At 26.6% G+C, this 24,283-nt stretch overlaps 1 protein-coding gene across 1 annotated transcript; it reads left to right on the forward strand.

Annotated features, from left to right (window-relative positions):
* Positions 1-3,829: 3,829 nt before the first annotated feature.
* LOC108730849 (protein PFC0760c-like) lies at positions 3,830-23,846 on the forward strand. The gene is given in 10 exon segments (XM_018460771.1): positions 3,830-4,005; positions 4,428-4,570; positions 5,290-5,472; positions 5,724-5,931; positions 6,501-6,622; positions 7,136-7,367; positions 7,638-7,785; positions 7,873-12,449; positions 18,044-23,256; positions 23,719-23,846. Coding segments are annotated over 10 exon segments (11,130 nt in total).
* The last annotated feature ends 437 nt before the right edge of the window (positions 23,847-24,283 follow it).

Genomic DNA, 24,283 nt, shown 5'->3' on the forward strand with positions numbered 1-24,283 from the left:
CTCCGCATTTTTTCGACTGCCATTCAAGTTAGCAATGATTCGTTATACCAACATGTCCGAGCGAACTTGTGCGATGTTTGTGGGAAGGAGTTATTATTGCTGTCGCAAGAATTATATACAAAGGCGTTCGAAATCAATCATGTTTTTTTTTACCTGCAGATTCATCAGTCACTTTTCAGTCAAATATTAAAAATTTAACAAGACATTATTTTATTCATAATCTTTTAGATTCTTGATATAACTGTTTAAAAAATTGTCTAACAGATAAATATTATTAAATAAATATCTTCGAAACTAATTTTTTAAAATTAGTGTTTAGTTTATTAAAATATTACATTAATATTCTGAATTGTTATTTTTAATTAAAAAAAACTCTAATGACAGAATTTTGCGCGTGAATCAAAGTGTTATTGATTTGAAGATCTTTGTATTGTTGTTCTTTGTAATTATTTTGAAATATTTTTAATTGTTATTATATTAATAATTATATTTATTAATATTATTGTTATCTTTAAATAAGTGAGATTATTGGAAGAATTTTATAATATAATATTGTATAAATATTTAAATTTTTAACGTAATTCAAAATATTTAAGTGTAAATCTCTTTCATTTTAAATCAAAATTCGTCTAACGATGGACATTGTTATATTCTGTCTTATATTGATCCATTGGAGCACTACATAAATCGTGAAACAAGTTGTTATACTTGTAGAATAAAAAAATTTTTTAAATTTATTTAATAAACAAAAAATAATGTAAACATAGTGGGTATTCAGAATAACGAGGAATAGCGATGAGAAGATTTTAACTTTGTTAATTCTTCTTATTTCAATTATTGAAGTTAAACTTAAAGTTTCTTTACTTACGAAAAACTCTATACAAATTAATTTATGATGATACAATTTATGAAAAATTAATTTATGATGATACAATAAATTTAAATTGATATGAAAATCTTTTGACGAGATTTAAATATATATATATATATACATTTTCTGTTTTATTTTATATTAATCGTCATATTTGTTCTTGACGATAGCGTACGTTCGATATTGTTGCGGACCAGACTCTTCGTGATTTCGTTAAACCAAGAAGCAATACTGTTGATGCCTACAATTACTATTATCGAAAGAAGTTTAAGTAAATTACAATCTATCTAATCCTAGAACCTTAATAAAAGCCCACTAATTTTGATTTATATAAAATAATTGGAAATTTTATTGTAAACATAATTTAAAAAATTAATTCTATTTTAATAAATATTTTATCAGATAATATGTATTAAAAAATACAAAATAATATTTTAAAAATTATATTTGCTATTATTAGAAATAATTAGGGTTCTAGGATTAACAGCGAAAAATTTGAAAACTTATATGACAACTTTTCGCAGATTTGAAATATCTTTATAAAACAAAGATAAGCATTTCAGAACGTAATGAAGAGATCAGTTGAAAGGGATGATCATAAAGATAAAAGAATTAAGCTTGGATTTTAATCTAATCTAAGAGATTTATGATAATTTGAAAATAAGTCTGAGCTTATTTTTCTTTTATAGCCAGATATCTGCGAAGAGATGTCCTTAAATTAAGAACGATTTAGAATAAAATTGTTTGTGGAATTTAGCAACACCGAATGTAGAATGTGAGAAGGAATGAACGAGAATCGCACGAAGTTTGCCCGGAAAATGAATGGAAGGTCGTGAATGATCTGAAAATTGTTTGGACTCTTGAAACTTATGAACAAATTCTTTGATTCATAAGTTCGTGCTTTGCTAAATTTAGGAACACACACACACACACACACACATACATTTGAATTTTTCCTCCGTACTTTTATCTTGGTAGTGATTATTAATTTTAGTCGTAAAATCAAAAATCGAATATATCCTAAGGAATATATGAATCTTGGCTACATACATATTTAAATATTAATTAATTAAGATTTTGTATTCCTAATTTCCAACATCTCTCTCTCGAATATTGAATTTTGTGTTAAAAAACTGTAAATAATGAACTTATTTATATTTTCCTTAGAATTTTTTAGAATTTAATTTTGAATTTACTTGATCTGACAATTAAGTTTGAAAATATATTTTTTTAAGCACCTTATGGAGCATATTAAAAATAACAAAAAATACGCTGAGATGTCATATACATATATGCCTCAACTTTTCACTTATCTTCAACAGTTTCAATTGAAGAATCGCTGTAATAGTTATATCATATATCTGATATAAGTATTATACAGAAGAAAACCTTATTTTGGAAGGCGTGGTATCAAAATGGATGAAAATGCGTTATATTAGAATAAGTTTTACGTAAACAGATTTAATTGTCAGACCACTTATTTTTCTTATAATTTGTTAAGTATATACTGTGCTTTATGGAAAGCTGAGAAGGGTTCTGAAATCCTCGAATTGAAGAACATTTTGTGGCAGACGAAAAAGAGAACGCTGAAAAAGAATAGGAAGCTCGCGTGAACAAAGAAAGCAAAGCAAAAATGACAATGTATGGCGGAGGAATAAAACCCTTGTATAAAGTAGCAGTGCGTAGCGGCTAACTTAATCGATAAAGGAATGATACAAATGAGTTTATTGTTGAATATAATAATGTATTATGTAACATTAACAAAGTAAAAAAAGAAAGAAAAAGAGGCGAATGATGATAATATTATTTTGTTGTTAGATATATATATATATTATATATATTATATAAAAAAAATCTTAAAAATTAAGTGACCACCCAACATTCACCCACACAAGTATACACTCTCGCAGGATATACAGGGTGTCTCGACGAAAATGTATCCCAGTAGAGGAGACGCTTACTGCTCGAGTAAAATTTCTGTTTGTTTTTTTTCTAGTGATGACTTAATCCGAGATATTTGTTGAAAATTAATAAAAAGCAAAAATAACCAAATATTTTACTTTTTATCAATCATACCGAATACCTCCTTGATAAAATCCTCTATTAGACAGAAAAATTAAAACTTTTTTCTTCAAAAATCGTTTTTCAACGATCCGTTAAAAAATCTCAAGAGGATTGAAACGATTAATATTTCTTGTTTAATTTTGACTCTTTAACTTTTGCAACATATATGTATTATATTACTAATTATACGATTTAGAACTGCACTTAGATTTTTCCTTACTATTATGTTATTTAATATAAATGCATATTCATTGAAATATTAATTATTAAATTAATATTCGCAATTCCTTTGTAAGTTTATAAGAATTTGCTTTTTCAAAGGAGATTGGAGTAATGTAACAATATAAAATAATGATTTTGTTAAATCTTAAATAATAATTCATTAACACTAGATGTAAGTTAATAAAAATACCGTGCACGAATTTAAGAATCCCATCAAAACATAGTCGAACATTTTTGCTGTATATGCGCGTTATTGATTCTGTTTGCGTAATTAAATTCCAATTTCGAAACACACGCTGAGCAATTTTATTGTGACACGATTTCAGAACCATGTACACGACCTTAGTAAATGCGAAATTTCAGTACGTGTGAAAAGGTCTTTCAGTTTGTTGTGTCGATTTTTTACGCACATAAATGATATTTTTATAAATATACTTTAAAATTTTCATATATTTCTTTATATTTTTATATAATTTCTTATATTGACAGAATTGGATATTTTTTATGTAAATTTTTTGTTATAATTATATCATAAAATTTGTTCATGTAAAAATATGTATATATAAGTCTAGAATATTTTCAATTATTTCGAATTAACATACATACATATAAATAAGATAAAGAATGAGAATTGAGTGTAAAAAACCAAACAGAATACACACTTCTGGAAAAATGAAATGTCATCGACAATATGTTTGTTTGCTTTGGCAAGTAATTTTTTTTATCACGAATTGTCTCGCGGAAAATCTGATACTTAACATAAATGTCAAGAAAGCGATTGCAGTAACTGATCAAGCATTTCTCAGTTTCACTCTGGATCCGGCAACATTGCAGTACAATGACTTTATGTAAGTAAAAAAAAAAGGAAAAAGATATCGATAAATAGATAAAATATTAATTAAAGATAACTAACTTTACAATTCTTAAAGAATTAATATAGCATTAATAACAACATTTTAGTTAGAGGTTTATCAATATTTCATTGGAATCTTTTATTAGCTACTATAATTTTTATTATATACTTTTATTACATTTTAATATTATCAAAAATTTAAATAACTTTTAACATTATTAAAGAAATTTTAATATTATTAAAAAATTATAATGCAATTATAATGATGTAATTATAATAATCAAGCTTGAGGTTTATTTAAATTATAATACAATTTATCTTTCTCTTTAGGTTAAAATAAATTATCTTCTTTAACATTATAATAGTCTGTTTGTGTAAGACAAATGTATATTATTACATTTTGTATTAATTGTTCAGCAAAAATATCGAGAAAAGCACGAATTTGGCGCGAGGTTTGGCACCTGCTTACATTCGCCTTGGAGGACCACAAAGCAATTTTTACAATTTTGAACAAATATATTCGCACGAGATTAATACGGATCGAAATGACATGCATTTTGGTAATATATAACATTAAATACGTTTCTCCTTCTCTTTTTCTTTGCTTGTAGATTTTAGATAAAACTCAGAAATGTTTAACAAATAAATAATGAAAGTTCAAAGTTTAATCAACAATAACTGGACTTCCTAAATCCTTTGGTTTAATTATTAACAAAATGTGCCTTTATATATTGGCATGTCACTCATATGACAGTTTCATGATAGTATACCGAGTCTGACCGCTATGAGTGCATACATTGAAAGGATAGCAAGGACCATGTCAATGGAAGAGGATGATGCAATTACATAATGTTAATGTCGTTAATTTATATTGCGGTTGCCAGTAGTTACATGCGCCATTAGCTTTGATAGCAGGAACGCCTAATGAATGTTATAATATGACGTCGATACAAGCTTTGAGATAATAATACGAGTTGCGAAAGTGTTAATATTCAGTAATGTAATATTTAGATTATTGCATTCACTGATAGCGTATCAGCTGTCGAATATTTATTCAGATTGAAAAGACGATATGTTTATATATAACATGTACGATGAATTGTGCTCCTTATCTGAAATACAACTACATATAAAGTTGGATAATTTTTTGAAATATTCTGTATAAAAAGATATAAGAATAGGCTGATTAAAAATTCATTTATTTTTAAATATTTTTACCTGAGTCAAAATATATTTTGACATCAAATGTATGCAAATTTAAGAGAACGTAATGTGATAGGAACGCAATGGACACTTATTTATCAATGGGCAAAAAACGCCGGATTAGATGTAATCGCGTGCATCACTCCTCACTATATTAACAAAGAATTTAGAACGGATTCCAGGGATCCTAGAAACATAGCAGAACTTCTCTCTTTCAGCGATCGCATGGGTTACAACATCAGTTGGCAATTGGGCTATGGTAAGTTTTTCAAAAACTGTATCTTTTTAAAACAATAATAATAAATGAAATTAGATCTTACTATCTAATTAGAAATTAGAAATTACTATCTAAAACCGCATATTTTAATTGTTACAAAATATTTAAAAAATAATACTGTTTTAAAATATATATTGTATTTAATTTTAAATTGTCCTAAAGTATATATTCATCAAATATTTACATTTCTAAAATATTTAATTTTGAGTCACTTTAAAATACTTTTGTTGTAGAATGCCAAACGAGATGCGACTTATCTGGCGAAGAACTAGGGCGATACGTCGCCAACTTGTTTGAAATACTGAAAACTTTCCCAAGATATTCCAATAGTTTAATCACGGGACCAGACATTGTAGCATACAGAACGGCATATCAACAGAAATACCTTCAGGATTATTTACATTCAGCAAGTGCTGCGCTTTCTGCGATTACATGGCATCCGTAAGTGTTAGGCTTTTTACGTAAATGTTAATTATAAAAAATTTAGTGAAAAAAATTAATTAAATCAATCCGAAAACTATATATATATTTTATTTTTTCTCCTGTATAATCCTTATAATATATATATATCCCAGACAGCATAGAATATTTATGAAAATATTTATTAATATTCATTTTTTTGAAATGTTATATAGATATTTCATACATATTTTATATAAAGTATTATTCGCGAAATATTATTAAAATATAGACCAAATATTTTATGTAATATATATATGATAAATATAAATAAATATTTCTAAAAAGTATTTTTTACTTAATTTTGTAAATATTTTATAAATTGTGTGCTGTACGTCTGGGATGTACGTATATAAAATTATAATTATATGTGTAGATAAAATTATAATTACAAGCCTACATTTTATTCAAATAAAATATTATAATAATATAGAATTTCCTAAAAAATATTTAATAAAATCATAAATATAAGATAAAAGTTGAATCTTTCGATAAATTTAATATTATTTTTGATTATTACTTGTTAATTTAATTTTTATTAATAATTTCAGCAATTTAGATAGCGTTTCTTTAAGCAATAATAGCATTTCGATATATTATGATAACATGATTGCCGAAAAGGATGAGCTGTTTAAAATCATCAATAGCGCAGAAAAAAAACCATTATGGATTGGTAAGAATATTGTAGAATTATAAATAAAAGAGTAATATTTCAAAAATTTAATTAATTAAATTAAATTAATTTAATTTTGTTGATTAAATTAAATTAATTTAATTTTGTTGTGATTAAATTAAATTAATTTAATGTAATTACAAATTTATTTATGGACATAGATCTTATATTTGTATGATTATTTGTAACAATGATGTTTTATACATATATATATTGCTGTATAGCGGAATCAAAATCACAAGAGAGTAAACACCAATATCTAGGAGCGTTTATCTGGATGAGAAGACTTGGGGATGCTGCAAAACTCGGTATACAAGTTGTGATGAGACAATTGACAAACTTGTCTCAAGCAACTCCTGTAAGTCACTCATTATTGTAGATATGTAAATTTTGTTTAAATGTAATAAATTTTAATTAATATAATAAAATATAAAGAAACATTTTATAAATTATAATATTAAAATTATTATTTTTATCAGGCTTATTGGATATCATTATTGTATAAGACCTTAGTTGGCCGTGAAGTTTTGGAGATAAAGCTTCAATCCAACAATGATAATTACGTGCACTTTTATAGTCATTGCACAAAACCCTCAGCGCTGTATAGTAAAGGATCTGTTACGATTTTCGGTATAAATTTAACACCGAAGATAGTAACTACTAGTCTAAAAGGTCTTAAAATAAAAATTCTTCACAAATATATTTTATTACCACAGTTTGAAACTACCAATAAAATGTTTTCAGAGTAAGTAATTTTGTAACCCACAAATACATTTGTATAAAAAATCATTTATCCTATTTTTAGCAATATTATATTAAAAAAGTGCTACACAAAATATTTTATTCAATATATTAATATAAATGTATAGATAAATAACGATATGTTTTTTCATATATACACTTCATCATGTATACACTTTTTTAATGAGTATATGCAATATTATATTTTAATTCATTGTACACTGTGTAATAACAAATGTATATTTTTAAGTTATAAAAATCATAATTTTTTCAGGAAAGTTTTATTAAATAATAAACCACTTAATTTAATAAATGACAAAAACTTGCCTGATATCTATCCAGAAATTATTCTCAATCCTGATGGCCTCGAATTAGAACTACCTTCTGGCGCCATAGGTTTTTGGATTGTACCCAATGCAAAGGTAATTGAAATTACCAATAACTATTTCGCTTATGTATGTACACCTTTAACAATACGTCGATAATCAAAGAAAGTATTAATTTAATAGGTAAAAGCTTGCACTTGTTCTGAAGAGGAAATAATCGAGAACAAAACAGTGAAGAAATTATCGAAACGGCACGAAAATAATATCCAACAACCTAATCAAGAAGGAAAAGATATAAATCAGTCAAATTTAAAAAATGAAAAGATTTACGATAAACAAGATAGCAAAAAACAAAAAAACATAGAAAATATAAAAACTGAAAGTCAGCAGAAAGTCTGGAGTTCTAAATTATTTGAAAAAATAAAAAATTTTTTACAAAAAAAACTACAAAAGACAGATAAAAGTGAATCCTCGCAAAGATCATTCACAGTCAATTTGGAAGAACAAGAAAATTCATTTGAAGAAATAGAAGAACAACAAAATTTAGATAAAAAAAGTTTAAAAGGAACTGAAATTGATGACAAGTTTAAAAACATTCAAGATTTATTAAAAAAATATAAAAGGATTCTACTAGAGAAGAAAACCGTAATGGAAACTAGAAATATTCAACATTTTAAACTAGAAATCGAAAATATTGATAACGTTGTGACGTTAATATCAAAGATTGATGCTTTTTTCCTTTATAAAATCACTTCAAAGCCAGTTATGAGCGAAATCAAAGATAAAATAAAGAATGAAAGAGAAGAAGAGTCAGTAATTAAAATAAATAAAAAATTAAAAGAATATTTAAGCGAATTAGAAAACTCAGTTGAAGTAAGGACAAATATAATAATAAAAATAAAAAAATATTTTAATAAACTTTATAATTTATTAGAATAAAATGACTCAACAAACGACAATAAAAATAATCAAGTCTTTAACCATGAAGATTTAATGGAGCAAAAAAAATTTAAAAGACATTTGAATAGAAAATCGGGAAATTTTCAAAGAAATAGTATACTTGAAAAACGCTCACGAATAAATAACTTAAAAGATTATGTGATTAAACAGAAAAATGATGATAATATTGATAACTTAAAGACGAATTTTATTAATAATAAAAATAAATATAACAATCTGCTTCAACAAGATCCTGTTAAAAGATTTTTGAAAAGCGATGCTTTTAAAAATGCTAACCGTCACATTGATAATCAACACTTAGTCCAAGGACATAACAAAATAAAAAACGATAATATCTATAGAAAGCACTCTAAAATTGGTAATACGGAAAAATATCAAAATTTAATACAAGAATCTGAAAGGACAAAGAGGGACATTAAAAAATTGGTTGAGATAGATCTGAGAAGAGATAGTGCATCCAAGAAACATTCAAGAATCGATGATTTGATAAATTACGTAAATGAAAGAAAGATGAAACCAAAAGACGATATCAGAAGAGAATTGTTGCTTCCATTTAATCCAAGAACTGATAGCGATAAAAACAATTTTTATGGCTTCTTTCGGCGAGATCCTGTCAAAGGATTTCCTGAAGGTGATATTTTTGTGACTGCAGGGGATTCGTTAGAGCAAAATGATGAAAGTTACGATTATGTTGAAGATGAAGGTGATAGTGATGACTATTTAAAGAAGAATATACAACACAGTCAAAAATCGACATTAGACCACGCGAAAGATAATACTTGGATTGAAGAAGTTAAAGATGATCACTGCAATTACATGCCAAATGAATTTTTTGAGAATATAAAATTATTTAATATGAAAATAAAAAGCAACTCCAACAATTATGATGATCTAGGAGAAGCAGAATTTCTTTCTAAAGTACATAATAACAATAATAATGATAATGATAACAAAATTGCTATTACAGAAGTTACTAAAAAACAGCTATTTAATGAAGAAAACAAAAAGCATATTAAAGAAACGAGAATTCAACGGAGAGTTCACCACTACGATGATTTAAAAAAACAGGAAAATAATCGAGATGCACTACAATCAGCTTCAAGATATCCTTCAACGTCTCTTAATCAATTTCTCAAAATACCAAATTCCAATATTAATTATCAAGAATCAAACATAGAACTTAAAGGAGCGAAATTGAAAATGGAACCAAAATCAAAAGTTTCGAATTCTTTTTATCCACCTTCTGAAGCTTCTACTGTCAGATACAATTATAACGGTAATTATCAAACTTCACGTATGCATTACGATATATTAAAAGACAAAAATGGCTTTGATAAAAACGTAGATAGTAGTGATAATATTAATGCAAAAACAAGTGAATATTCTAGACCTAATATGTATGTAGAACATTCTATTCGTAATAAAATTTTTCATCATAAAAGAAATAAAAGAGGCAATTGGGAAAAGCTTCGAAAGCTTTTTGTTGAAGAAATGATTAAAGAAGATGAAGAAAATGCAAGAGATTGTCATTGTAGAGTCATTCGAGCTTCTGATTCGCCGAAAAAACGTAATATTACAGTTATACCTATAGTCAGAGTTACAGATACTTCTTCAGAAAACAAAAATGTGAGTGCAAATGTAGCACAATTCCAGAAAAATCTTACAATAGAAGAAGAATACCAAGAAATTATGGCAGGGGAAATACTTTCAAGTACAAGCGACATTGAGTCCGATTATGAAGAAAATGATACAACTACGAAATCTGTAATCACAGAATTAAAAATATTGGATCATAAACTGAACAATACAATAAAAGCGATTGATGTAACTTCAATATTAGGACTGGACAATGTTTCCAAACAATATCATAATGAGAAGAAATCTACTACTAATCTATTACCTGTGGACTCAGATTCAAACCTTTCTCTAAATAATAATGATAGTGTTAAATACATCCCAAAGGAAACGTTTTTTCGTACCCAACTATCAGACATCCAATCAGAAAACAAGACAAAAACGTACAATTCTCTCCAAATTATTTCTAAGATTTCTTCAGAAAATAAAGACCCTCGGGAAGAATTTATTATCTCAACTACTAACAACGTCCAAAAACCAACCTTACAAAACGAAAAAGTACAAGAACTCATCAACAAAAAGAAAAAGCCCGACAATTCAATCTGTCCAACAATCACCGAAGATAAGAAAAACAAAAAAGAGCACAACAATGATTATAAAATTGAATTGAAGTCAACCAATTCTCTCAAAGAAACAATAAAAGGAATTGTCGAGCAAGTGACGACGGAAACAATTGTATTAAAGCGAGCAGCAAATACTGCAATCGGTAACACAAAATCGAATGAATCAACAAAATCCAAGTTACTACAAAACACAGAAGATAATCAGAACAATGAATCTGTTTGGATGCAATTGGGGAAAGATGCCAACACGAGAAGATTAAAAAATATACTGCAAAATCTTCCTCGAACATCGTTAGAAGGACTTACCAGATACGAAAAAAGTTTGACCAAACGCACAGAACAGATTGATAAGATGAAAGAAAAATTATATGCAAGACGGGAGAAATTGTTGCATCAATATCAAAATGAGCTAACAAAAATTGCTGACGAACAGAAAAGAAATATGAAGAGAAGAGAAGCATGGGAAAGATTTCGTGGCAGTGATGATTTTCGTCGGTTGATCGATCCAAAATTTATTGGGATTCTGCTAGATGACGATGTTACCTACGAAGATGACGATGTTACTTATAAAGATGATAGTGAAAGTTGTTTAATTTTTATCGAGCTTATTCCTAAACAATATAAGAATATTATAGATCAAATATATTTACCTGTAAAAACAAAGAAAGTATATTATCCGGAATATAACAAATGTTACCAGGTTCTTCGGAACTTAATAGACAATGATGAAGAACTAGCAGAAACGTCTAAATCGTCGGAATTCTTGGATCGTGAAGACAATCAAGGTTGTCGGTATTTCTCCAACACAATTGAAGATGAACAAGAATCAACAGAAACTATCTCTAGACCTTTTGATCAAAAAGTCTTCGTAATTGACCCCTCGACATATCATGGTGGGGAACCAATTTTACATGAGGACAACATAAAACTTCCGAAATACCAACCAAAAATTAAATCTCAAATTCAATATCCAAGATGGATATTAAAAGATATTCATGAAGTTCTTACAAAATTAAAATCTAGCAAAGCCCAACATCAAGTTTCTGAATCACAAGAATACATAAAAAAGTTGCCGATCAAGGATTATCATGATCAAGAACGTTCTAGTTTACATGTTCTAGATAAGCAAAGACATGATCTATCAAAGGAATTCTCAGTACTTGCACAAGTCTGGTTGATTTCTCTTAATCGAAGAGACGTCAATCAAGCTAGCAATAAAGAAGCAGAGTTAAACGATATGCATAAAAATCTTGAAGCAGATAAAGATAATTTGAATTCGACGTTTGCAATAAATAAAAAAACAAAATTTGTAAGAAGTTTTGGAACTGAAAGAAACATAGAAAACAAGGAATTCGACAGTTTCAATAATAGAAAAAAAAACATAATAAATTCAGAAGCAAATGAAGATGTTGAAGATGTTGTAAAAACTAAAAAATCTGGAAACATTGAAATAATAAAGCATGAAAAAATTAATAAATCTTACAATTCAAATGATAAAGCGACAAATTTAAATATTACAATGTTTAACAATAATAAAACAGTTGAACATGTTGAAAATATCATTGAGAATAATCCTAAAGAAAAAGAACTTGAAAAAAAAAAATTACGATTTCGGAGAGATCTTGAAAAACAAACGTGCAAATGTACAGACCAATTAGCACCTTCTCTTGCGTAACGTATTTTATCTTTTTAGTTCTTTATTTATGGAAGAATTTACAATTAGCTGAAAAGTTTGTTCTTAATTCTTTCAGTTTTTATTTTTATTAGCATTAATATTTTTTCTTCTATTTTAGGCTAACTGAAAATACGAAAAAAGATTTAAATAATATGCGAATATATTTGAAGGAAGATTCTATAAAGAAGATATTTGACACACAACCAATGACAATTTATCTGCTAACAAAAAAAGGTAGATCATCAAATGCTGGTTTGTTTCAAAAATTAAAAAATTATTTAATTTCTTTAAGGAAAGATTTTAAAGTTAATCAACAGAATCAGAAAGAATATGACTTAACTTATATCACGCCGATTGAAATCAAGAATATTTTCGAAATATTAGACACGAAGAATAATAATGATTCAATGGAATCTTTTGAGATTCCACAATGGGACAATCAATATGTATTTGAAGCAATCCTAGATTCGATGACAGAATATTTAAATGACAAAACATCAGAGGAATTTGAATATGAAGATCCTTCAAATCCACAAAGTGAGAACAGTGAAATTTTTCTAGACGAAGAGAATTATATATACAAAAATAAGCAAGATGTTACTGCAAAAGGCAGTGAAATCGAATCAGAAAAAGATGAGCAATATAAAATCACAAACGACGAAATCAATAAATTTTTTAAAATAGAGAACCAAACAGGATCTAAACGTGGAATGTTTTTATTGCTTCCTTGGAGGAATGTGAAGATAAGGCAACAAAGACAAATCAAAAGTGAGATCAATGAAGACCTAGTTGAAATAAAACGCGAGGTGAGTTATTCTAATGCAATAAAAATTTATTGAAAGAGAAAATTGACTTAGAGATATATTATTTTTAATTATTAATAAACTCTTATTATTATTTTATACTTATAAAATTTTATTAGTAAATACAACCTTTTTACATTATTAATATTATTATATTTTAATACACTATTTTGTTTTTTCATAAGGTTACAAGGCAATCACAACCAACCAAATCCATTCTAGCTGAAGATCCTGAAAACAAATCTATTAAGAGATATTGTTTAAATAACAATATTGATAAAGAAGAAGAAAATATGATAGAGACGAAAAGAGTAAATCGTTTACAATCTCAAACAAAAAATCACAACAATCTGCTTGAAGATTTCATAAAAGCATGTAAGAAGAATAATTTGTATAATAACGAAACTTCTTTTGTAAAAAATGAAGAAAAAAATGAAACTATATCATTAAATAACATTTCCAAAAGTGATAAAAAAATATTACAAAAAGAAATGCCAAGGTTGCAAAATCATATGGAATCCGTGGAAGAATTTGTGAGTGATACCGAGGAGAATTTCAATGACACCTTAGTAAATGAAGACGAACATTATAGAAATAGAACTTTCGGAACTACTGGCAACGTTTTCTATACTGCGATTATGAATATAAAAGATTTTTTTGCATTTCTTCCAAAAATTTCTCGAATATTTACGCATAACTTTTAAATAACTTGTAAAAATGTAATTATATATATGTTATATTAATTCAAATTGTTAATATATTCTTCATATACATATATACGTATCTTCATACTTATAATATAATTTATATGTATACAAAGATAACTAAATTCTCTATAAATATTTACATACACTAATAATAGAGCTAGCTTTATATTATATACGTAGTCTCACATATATTTGTAAATTATAAATATTTCTAATTACACAGCACCATTATTTGATAGTATGAAATAAATATAAACGAAAAAATAATTCTGCATGAAAAAAATGAAAATTAAAATTAAAAACGTAAAATTTTCAATATTATTTCTAAATATTTTCTTGATTATCTCGGAAACAAAATTTTATATTTTTTTATTTTTGACTTATATTTTCATGTAAAATTGTTATGTATACATGTCTAAAACTATTTATTTCTGAAATGTTTCCTACTAATTATTAAGTTATATCATTTTTTATTAAAAGATTTATATAGGATGTATCTATGAATATTAATTAAAAGCTGTATGATTTGTAATACAATATATATTATCAAATAAAATAAAAAAATCTTAAATGTACATATAAAAAATAATAAAAAGATGTATATACATAAAAATATACCGTACATATTATAATATGTATAATATTATATTGGATGGTGATAAATTTATTCCAATATACAAAATGCACTTTCCCGATCTTCATTCCGAATCAAATTAAAAATATATTTATGTTAACAAATATGTGTTACTATATAGGTGTATGTTTAAATGCAGATTGAACAACATTATAAACTTTTTTTTATAAACATAATAAAAAAAATAAGCTAAAAACTTTTGTGTTTCAGCGTTCATCCAAACTTGATCTTAAAAAAGTATAGAACCACTTACTATAATGCTATAATGTTATCAAAAACTGGAAAAAAGTACATCGTTTTATGTAATATTGCACATTTAGCATGATATAATTTAATTTTATAACAGATATGTATTATTTATTATAATTAAATAAAGCAATAAAACAGTAAATAGACAGAAATTAAGAATGCGTTAAATCGTAATAAATAATATCATTCTTAATAATTAAAATAAATGATCAAACTTTGCATTTTAAGGCTGAAAATTATTTCAAGATTACTATTTAATAAGTCAATTAATTATAGATTCGAAATTCTGCTATAATTATTTAAGGAAATACAGATACATTTTGCAATTGTATTATAATTGTGATGAAGGATATCATTCATATTCGTAGAATTGCGAGAAATATTATAACTATAAGCAATTCTTAAGAAAATTAGGTCACTAATGATTGAATCAAAAGTTGTTCACACATATACATATATACGATGCATATTGCAACATAATTAACGAGTTAAATTTCATAACGATGTGATGATAGAATGTTATTGTACATTAATCGAATCACCGTATGATACAGTGCGCTTTTGATCATGATTGAGTTCAGTTCGTTTTTGGAGACGTCAGTATAAAGTAAATTTTGCCGTATATTTACATATAAAGTTTACATCTTTCAATTTATTTCACCTAATGCAAATTAAAATTATAAAATTAATTAATTATTTAATAAGTGCGTTAACTAATATTTTATTTAACTTATTTAATCTCTATATTTCTATTAAAAAATTGAATATAACATATTTATTATTTCTTTTAATGTAGATATTATTTCAGATATTTATTATATAATTTATTGAATTATCTTAATAACTGTTGATCTACATCATTTTAACTTTTATTTTTTCGGTTGTGACATAATGTATATCTAGAAATATATTATAATTTATTTAATATTATATAAATATTATTGTAACAGTATTACTTTTTGTATAATAAAAATTGTTATGTTTACAATTAAGGAACGTGATAATATTCGATAGTTGAAAAGAAGTGATCAATATGTATGAGAAAATTACTTTGTGCCTTTTGACTGCATTGGTGATTGCTCGTTCGGAAGAAGCATCTACTGTTAAAAATGTAGAAAATGCAGATTTATTAAATTCGAGGTAAATAAAATTTGTTATTTTGTTAATTAATTAATCCTTAATTTACTCTATCAGGTCGTGTCTTGTCATTTCCTTTTTTCATTTTTTTTTAAATACTAGGAGTATTAAGCCCAATAATAGTCTCTATATATTTGTTTCCTTTGTTTTAAATATGCAATTCTTTATAAATATGTTTTCTAAAGATGTTAAAGTATACGTAAGAATCATTTGATAATTTTTGTATACTCGTAAAAATAATGAAAATCAACCCGGGACACAAATAACCTATGTATATTAATAGGAAAGGATTGGAATATCATCGTGTGTACTAAAGATTGAAGTATTAAATTAATTTAAAGTATTAAATTAATTTAAATAAGAAAAATTCTGATTCTTTTTTATTCAATTTTATATAAAAGTAGTTCAATTTTTCAAACTGCAGACGTAAAAGTATGTTAGTCGTACTTGCATAATTGTTTGTCAGCAAAATCATTAATGTCATTATCATATTATGTGTCATACACATAATAATTTGCTTCGTCACAACAAACTGCTGAATTGAGAATTTTCGATCTAGAGTTGTCTCATTGTCTCACAATATCAATGTGAGATATTATAGATAAAATAATGTAAAATAAACAATGTTTGTTAAATAAAAAATAATGTCCCATGTACGACTAACCTAAAAAATAAAATTTCATACATGGTTTAAATAAATTAACCAAACAATTAAGATTGTTATCAATTTTATTGATGTCTTTTATTGTCTAATTTATATAATTGTCAAATACTTATAGATAATATATTATAATTGTCAATACTTATATCTGTTCGCGTTGCGTACACTTAAATAATCTTCGTTTTCTTTTTTTGCCCGAATATATTTACCTTGTTTTAAATACAAAAATTTTTAGGGATTTCAAGCAACGCGAATAAATCTTATATAAATTATTTTTTAAAAGTTTGGAAGCACTATTTTCTTTTAAAATAGTAGTATCAATATCTCTACAGAAAAATGCGATATGAAAAACTGAACTATTTGTTTTAAATATTCGACAAACTATTATTTTGTCTAAATGTTCCAGGAAATAATATTCATTTAAAGAATTTTACAAGTCTTATAAGTTAGCAAAACAAGTGAGCAAAATCAATTTTAATTAACACTTTTATTTGTTGCTCATTTGTTGCTAAAAAGTTGTCAAAGAAAAAATGTATTACAAGTTTTCTTAAAAATATCATTTTCCTTTAGCGGAACATTATTTTTTAAAAAAATTGACAGAGCAACAAATTATTTTCTTTGGCAACTTTTTAACAACAAATGGGCAACAAATAAAAAAATTCTAATTAACAAATGTTAATTAGAATTGATGCTCACTTTGTTCCGCTGACTTATTATAAGACGTGAAGTTTAATGAGTGTACATGCTATCTCAAGTAGAACAATCAGTCACGACAACGTTAAAATGATGTTAGAATAAATTGTAACTGATTGAAAAATGACTTTTGATTATTAATAATTTTGAACATTTTGACATCATTCTAATATCATAATGACTTGTGTTCTGTTTGAGATGCTGTTGTTCTGTTATAGAGAAAGAACAAATTTTCGTGGTTTGAGTAAAATATATAAACTGTTTATTTACATGTTTATTATTTGTTTATCAATCACAATCTAATTGAATCGCATTCTAATAATTATCACTAAAGATGAATAAGTAAGATGCTTCAAATTCGAACAGTAATTAAAAATAAGACATAGACATTTTAATAAATTAAAAATACAATTAAAATTCAAATATTAATGATTAATTTTAGTAATTAAAAGTTTAAATTATTGTAAACTGTAATTTTATATTTAATTAAAGCTTTATAATTTATTTCATTTTATTGTATTTTTGTTTACAAATTTCTACTGCTTCCAACCTTTTAAACAGTAATGTGTATATATGTATAATGTAATAAACATGTTAAATAAATTAACAAGTTCTTTCTAAACAAATATTTTATTATTTTTAGATTATCGACAATTCTACCCTATCCATCATTATATAATGACGAACATCTTATAAAAGATAATTCAAAGAGATCACTCATTTTATTAATGCCAGTTCCACACACACAAAATAAACATGAAAAGTCAAAGGAAATGGTTCAAAAAACCAAGCGTTGTGGTACACGTCGAAGAAATAGATTTTTGTTATTATCGACAAAAGAAAATAATAATAGAACAAGACCCGCTGATGAAAATATCAACGTGGGAACCTCCCAACAAAATTCAGATGACCATACTACAAAAAACGCAAAACACTCTCAGAAAAACTCGGCAACATCAAAAAGAATGGTAGCCGATATAAATGAAGATAAAACTCTTCTACGACCATTCAACGACAATCTAAATGCTAAGGATATAATTATAAATTTGAAATTTCCAGAAAAGGCAAAGAAATGTAATAAAGAAAAATATATTTGCCATTGTGAAGAGGACTGTTCTTCTAACTCATCAAAAGAAAATTCTTCAAATATATTAGGTTCCTCCAAAGATGAACTTGAAAAGATAAATCATCAAAGGAAATTAATAAAACATGAAAACGCAAAAGCAAATATCTTGCAACAACAATCGCCAAAATTATATTATGAAAATCCTTATGAATTGCCCTTTTCTAATTTATTCAATTACTTCCCAATACAACCTTATCCAGAAAAAATGAACATCCCACCTGTACCAGTTCTATATGGAATAACGCCAAATGTTTTATCTCATATGGTTGGAAATGAAGGAAAATACGTTGATGTCGGAATCCCTTTTATTTCATTTCAGGACAGGCCAAATTATTTATTTGAAAATAATGAAGATCAACCGATTATTCATAAAAAACCGTGCATTTGCTCACCTATGATAACCAATTCAGTTGAAAGTTCCATGTCAGTTACTAATTCACCTTCGACAGATTATGTTGACGCGATAACTAGTAGGGAAACAATAAATGATCTTGAGTCAAACAATCCAATTGGTATCACTGAAGAAGATCAAGAACATTCTCCTAAATTAACCACAGAAGTTTCAAATGTAGATGCATCAGCCGATTCAGAAACAGAAACTTATTTAAACTTGAATTATTTGACTGATGCAACAGAAGAAAATAACACTATAAGTCCTTCTAATTTAAATAAAGTTGTGCAGAAATCAAACGATTTTACCGAACAAACGGAAAGAAATCTAGATGATCTTTCTAAGTTAACGACATATTCGACAGATGGTGTTGACATAAGCAACATACCATTCGCTACGTATGATGTAACGAATAATGGAAAATTTATAAACAAAGAAGAATGCATAAAATTATTTGGCCGCGATGTGTGCGTACTCAGTGCAATATCACCAAAAATACTTGCTAAACAGGCGCAAGAAAATAATCCCAACAAGTATTCTGCGATTAGAATTCCGGAATATGTCACACAAATATCCCCTAGAGATGACATCAATCATTCAGATAAACTCAAAGCGACTGATCCGTACTTTGCATCGAAGTCATCCACTAATGAAATCAATAAGTCAAATGTTAATGTAAATGAATATCTTGAATCAACAAGTATAAAATCAAGTGCTGATATCGATGAAGCTTCTCTGCGTGAATTTCATCAATATCCAGAATCTACGAAACAGATTTCTGAGTCAGATATCAACTATGATAAAAATACACCATTTAATACTGTAAAAAATACACATACTCCAATCAAGAAATTGATGGATCCGACAATTGATGAAACTACGACGACAGGAAAAAGTAAATTATTAGGAAAAAGTAAAAGTCATAAAACTAAATTATTGTTAAATCCAAATGATGAGGAAATAGTAAAACCAACATCAAGTAAGAAGTTCCTTTATTCTACTCCTTCATATGAATCTAACAGTGATGAAGAAGCAAATAATTCGAAAACTAATCAACAGAATCAAGTAACAAATATAAAATCTAAATCAAATACTTCTCAAGAAGAGACAACAATAGTTATTAGTTACGACTCTAAAACCGATCCTAAAAAGCAAGATAGAAACTACTTAAAAGAACCAAATGCGAATATTTATTCTAAAAAGAAAATCCTTCAAGAACATTTTGAAGAAGAGACTACAACTAGCTCTAATTTCAAAACTAGAGATAATTTTGCAGAGGAAACAAAAAAAGAAATAATATATGGAATAAAAACCAGCAAAACGGGAGAGATTCCTCAAGAACAATCTACGACAATGCAATATTTCGATGACAAAAAATCAAATAATTCAAACAATAAGGAAAGTACCTCTGATAATATCAAAACGACCGATTCATCAACAAATAAATTACCATTTTGTGATAATACCTTGCTTTTAAATTCTATCAGGAAGGTCATTAATGACTTTACGTTGGATACTCGTTTAACAAAAGATTTTGATGAAAATATTCTTCAGACGCAAGGTAAAAATTTACTGCCAGAAATTCTGCAAGTTCCAAACCTAAAGGACATCTTGTCAATGCCGCAAATAGAAAATACAATCGTAAACAAAGTAAAAGCTGTTTTATCCTACGTCACAGCTATTCCTAGAAAAGATTTCACAAATAATTGGTCACATGGTGTAATTAAAAACACTCTACACAGCATGTTGGATGCACTTTCTGGTCATCACAAACTTTCTCCGATGATGCTCGAGGAGCATCAATTTAAAGATGGACAATGGAAGATCAATTTAGTAACCTTAGCACCAATTTTAGATCAAAAGTTATCGATAGCAACACCGAAAAATTTGCGTGAGATCATCAAAGAGCTTTTAAACTCTCCAGCAATTGCATCGCAAATAGACCAGAATGTCGTACGGAACATAATCGTACAAAGCGTGAAAAATAATTTATCTAACGATGAAAATGATAAAATAGATGATTTGATAATTCATGCACTAAATGACATTCTCCAGATGTCAAAAAATTCAGAAAATATTGATGCGTTAGAAGAAAGTAACGAAGTTATTAGTGACCAGACAGATATGGATATGACTTATACACAAGAAATACCAACAAATAATTACGAAATAGGAAGAAATGTTGATAATTCAATATTAAATAGTAAACAGAATGTTAATGTGAAAAAACAAGATACAAAAATAGACAATAAAGAAATACATACCAAAGACAATCAGATAGCTAAGACATTAGAAAATAATACAAACATATTGACTACTTCTGAATTTCCGAAATTATTACAATTATATGAGAAAAAAGAAAAAGAAGAATCAACAAATGAAGATAAAGTAAAAGAAGGTATTTTAAAGAAGATAGATGAACAAGATGACGCAGAAAAGAAAATAGCTGAATCACTGCAACCCAAAATAATTTATCACAAAGCAATTTTACAAAATAATCTTAGCGTATTAGAACCAAATTCGACAGGAGCTGGACAATACATAAAAAATCATCCCAGCGATAAAGAAAGTAATAAAGAAACAACGACGATTATGAATATTTTGCAAGAAACACCCAATTATGTATCGGATAACAAAATTTTAGAAAATATAGTAGATACATTAAATGAAAACACATTGACTACTACAACTAATAAGATTGATCCACTAATAATATTAGAAAGAATTAAGTTTAATTTGCCACCAATAAAGTATTATTCGCCTGAGATTTTAAAATATGCAACAAATCGTATCGATGATAAAAATGTTGAAATTACAACAGCGCCCACAAACTTTATGCAAAAACCTTCATCCTATTATGCACAGGACGACACGCTTTTACAAAATACAGCAGAAACTAAAGAAGAAAACGAAACGGAATGTCTAACTACTACAGGTGATAATTTAATTTCATCTACAAATAGAGAATATAAACCTACAATTATTTCTTTAACAGATAATATTTTAGAACCGCAACAGCAGAATTTGATAAAAAATAATATCATTAAAATTCACGAAGTTACTACGGAGATTCAAAGAACTTACGCAAAAACTACGTACTTTAAGGCAGGGCTTTCTGGTGATGATAGTTCAAGAACTAATTCGCCCTCATTAACTGGTGAAACTACAAATATACGTATAAATAACGATAATGAAAACAGTAATGGCAATAGCGATAACGATGATAACAATCTAATTAACAAGATGAATAATAATGAAAATATCATAAAAGCAAAAGAAGTTATCATTTCTTCTTCTAAATCGTCTGCCGTAAACGATATCTACTCTCCTCAGTTATTTCCTTCATCAATTGCTTCCAATAATATCTCGGAACTTCAGAGATCGCAACTTTATTACATCAATGATGGCGTGAAACTACCGTTAGAGATAAAGAGATTGGAAGATGGTTCTTATGCATTATCGATCTCCAAAAATGTATGCGAGCAGATTCTAACAAGAAAATGTCCCTGCTGCGTGCCGCTGCAAGGACATATAGTTCGATCATTAAAAAATCACCAACAAGAAGATATGCATGCGATGACAACAGGTATGGAGAAGAAAGATCAAGAAAATATATTAGGAAGTAATGGTTTTCAATTTCAACCACTTAATACAGTGACAAGAAGAAACGCCTTGAAAACACAAAATTTAAAGAAAGAAGAAGAAGAAAAAGAAAGGATTAATGAGCATCATTTATGGAAACCAAATGATGATAAGTTTTCAATGATTTCAATGCCCGTCATCGATTTCGCAAAAAAATACAATTTATCGCTTGATTTCAATGAAGAAAGAGTATTATTACATAAAACCGAATTGCAAAACAAAATATTAAATTATAATAAGTCAATAGTAAACTCTGTGGAAGGATTTAGACATCAATCAGAAGAAAAGAATGTTAATAATTATGACAATATAAAAAAAAATGGATTATTGGGTGAAAATAGCGACGCAATTGATAAATTTTCAGATTTAATAAATTTTCGCAAGAAAAAGAATACTCCGAATATGAATTTCCCAGTATTTCCAATTACTCAAAACATTTTTAATTTGGAAAAGAATTCTAAAGAATTTGAAGTACGAAAAGCAGATACAGAAAAGAATCAGTCGAAAATAGATCAAGAATTAAAGCTACCTGAAGTTGAAAATACAAATGATGTTCAAAATGTGAATATTGTACAGAAGATAAATTCCGAAAATCAAGGAAACTCTGTTCTTAAAGAAATTAATATTTCCGAAGAATCCAAAATGAGCAAAGAAGAAGAAAAATGGGATAAATTATTGGATACTGCAGAAGGTAATTATCATACACTATTAGAAATGTGACCACTTTCTTTACATGTAAATGAAGCTTGTGATTATGAACGAAATTAAAAGTAATGAATGATTTAACTGAAAATTAAGTCACAGTAGTTACTTAAATGTAATGAATGTGTACATTAAATTTCATAAATTTTTATGAAAAATACATTCAATTTTATGTACATGTACACAAATATACTTTTCAGTTATAAATACATTAAATTTAATGTAATGTCATGAAATTAAGTTCAAATTATAAATTCAAATCAAATATAAGTTCAAATTGTAAATTAAAAGTATATTAAATTTCATGAAATTTTTAACAGTGTATAATTTGATAAAAAGATAAGAAATATGTAAAAAGATAACTTTGTTTTAGGAAATAAGGTTTTTCACGAAAAGGCAAATAGGAAGCTTGAAACAACAAAATTGATTAATAATAACTACAACGTTCCAGAAAATTTTAGAGAAAATATTGAAAAGCCGTATAGGTATCAACGAAATGCGAATTACGATGGAAATAAAGGAACAGAAATAGTAAAATCGATGCTTTATTGGCTTAAAGGACTTTTCGTAGATAATTAAGTAGTAAAGAATGACCTCCAAAAAATATATACATATATAATGTGTATATAATACATCAATAATGTAAAACTTATTACAATACTCTTTATATTATATATAATATTTAATAATTCTTATAAATATTGTATAACATTCAATTGTACCTTTTGGTTGCTATATTTCATAATTTATAATAATTAAAATAATTTTTGATAACATTAAATATTATTAATCAAAATGTAGTAATTCTTTCTTAATTATTGAAGTTTAAAATAAAAATTTTTTATTTATAATAATTCAATTTTTACTTCCCCTTTCCAGTCACAAATGGAATTATGATAACTCATAGATCTCTGTTCACAATATTCTTTACGTTTTTTTTTAATAATCAGTTTTAGCCCATTCATTTTAAGGCAACGAATTTACGAAATATAATATTTTTTTTACAATAATTTATT

Source organism: Mycetomoellerius zeteki, unplaced genomic scaffold, assembly GCF_001594055.1.
Source record: "Mycetomoellerius zeteki isolate Tzet28-1 unplaced genomic scaffold, Tzet1.0 scaffold98, whole genome shotgun sequence".
Lineage (NCBI taxonomy): Eukaryota > Metazoa > Arthropoda > Insecta > Hymenoptera > Formicidae > Mycetomoellerius > Mycetomoellerius zeteki.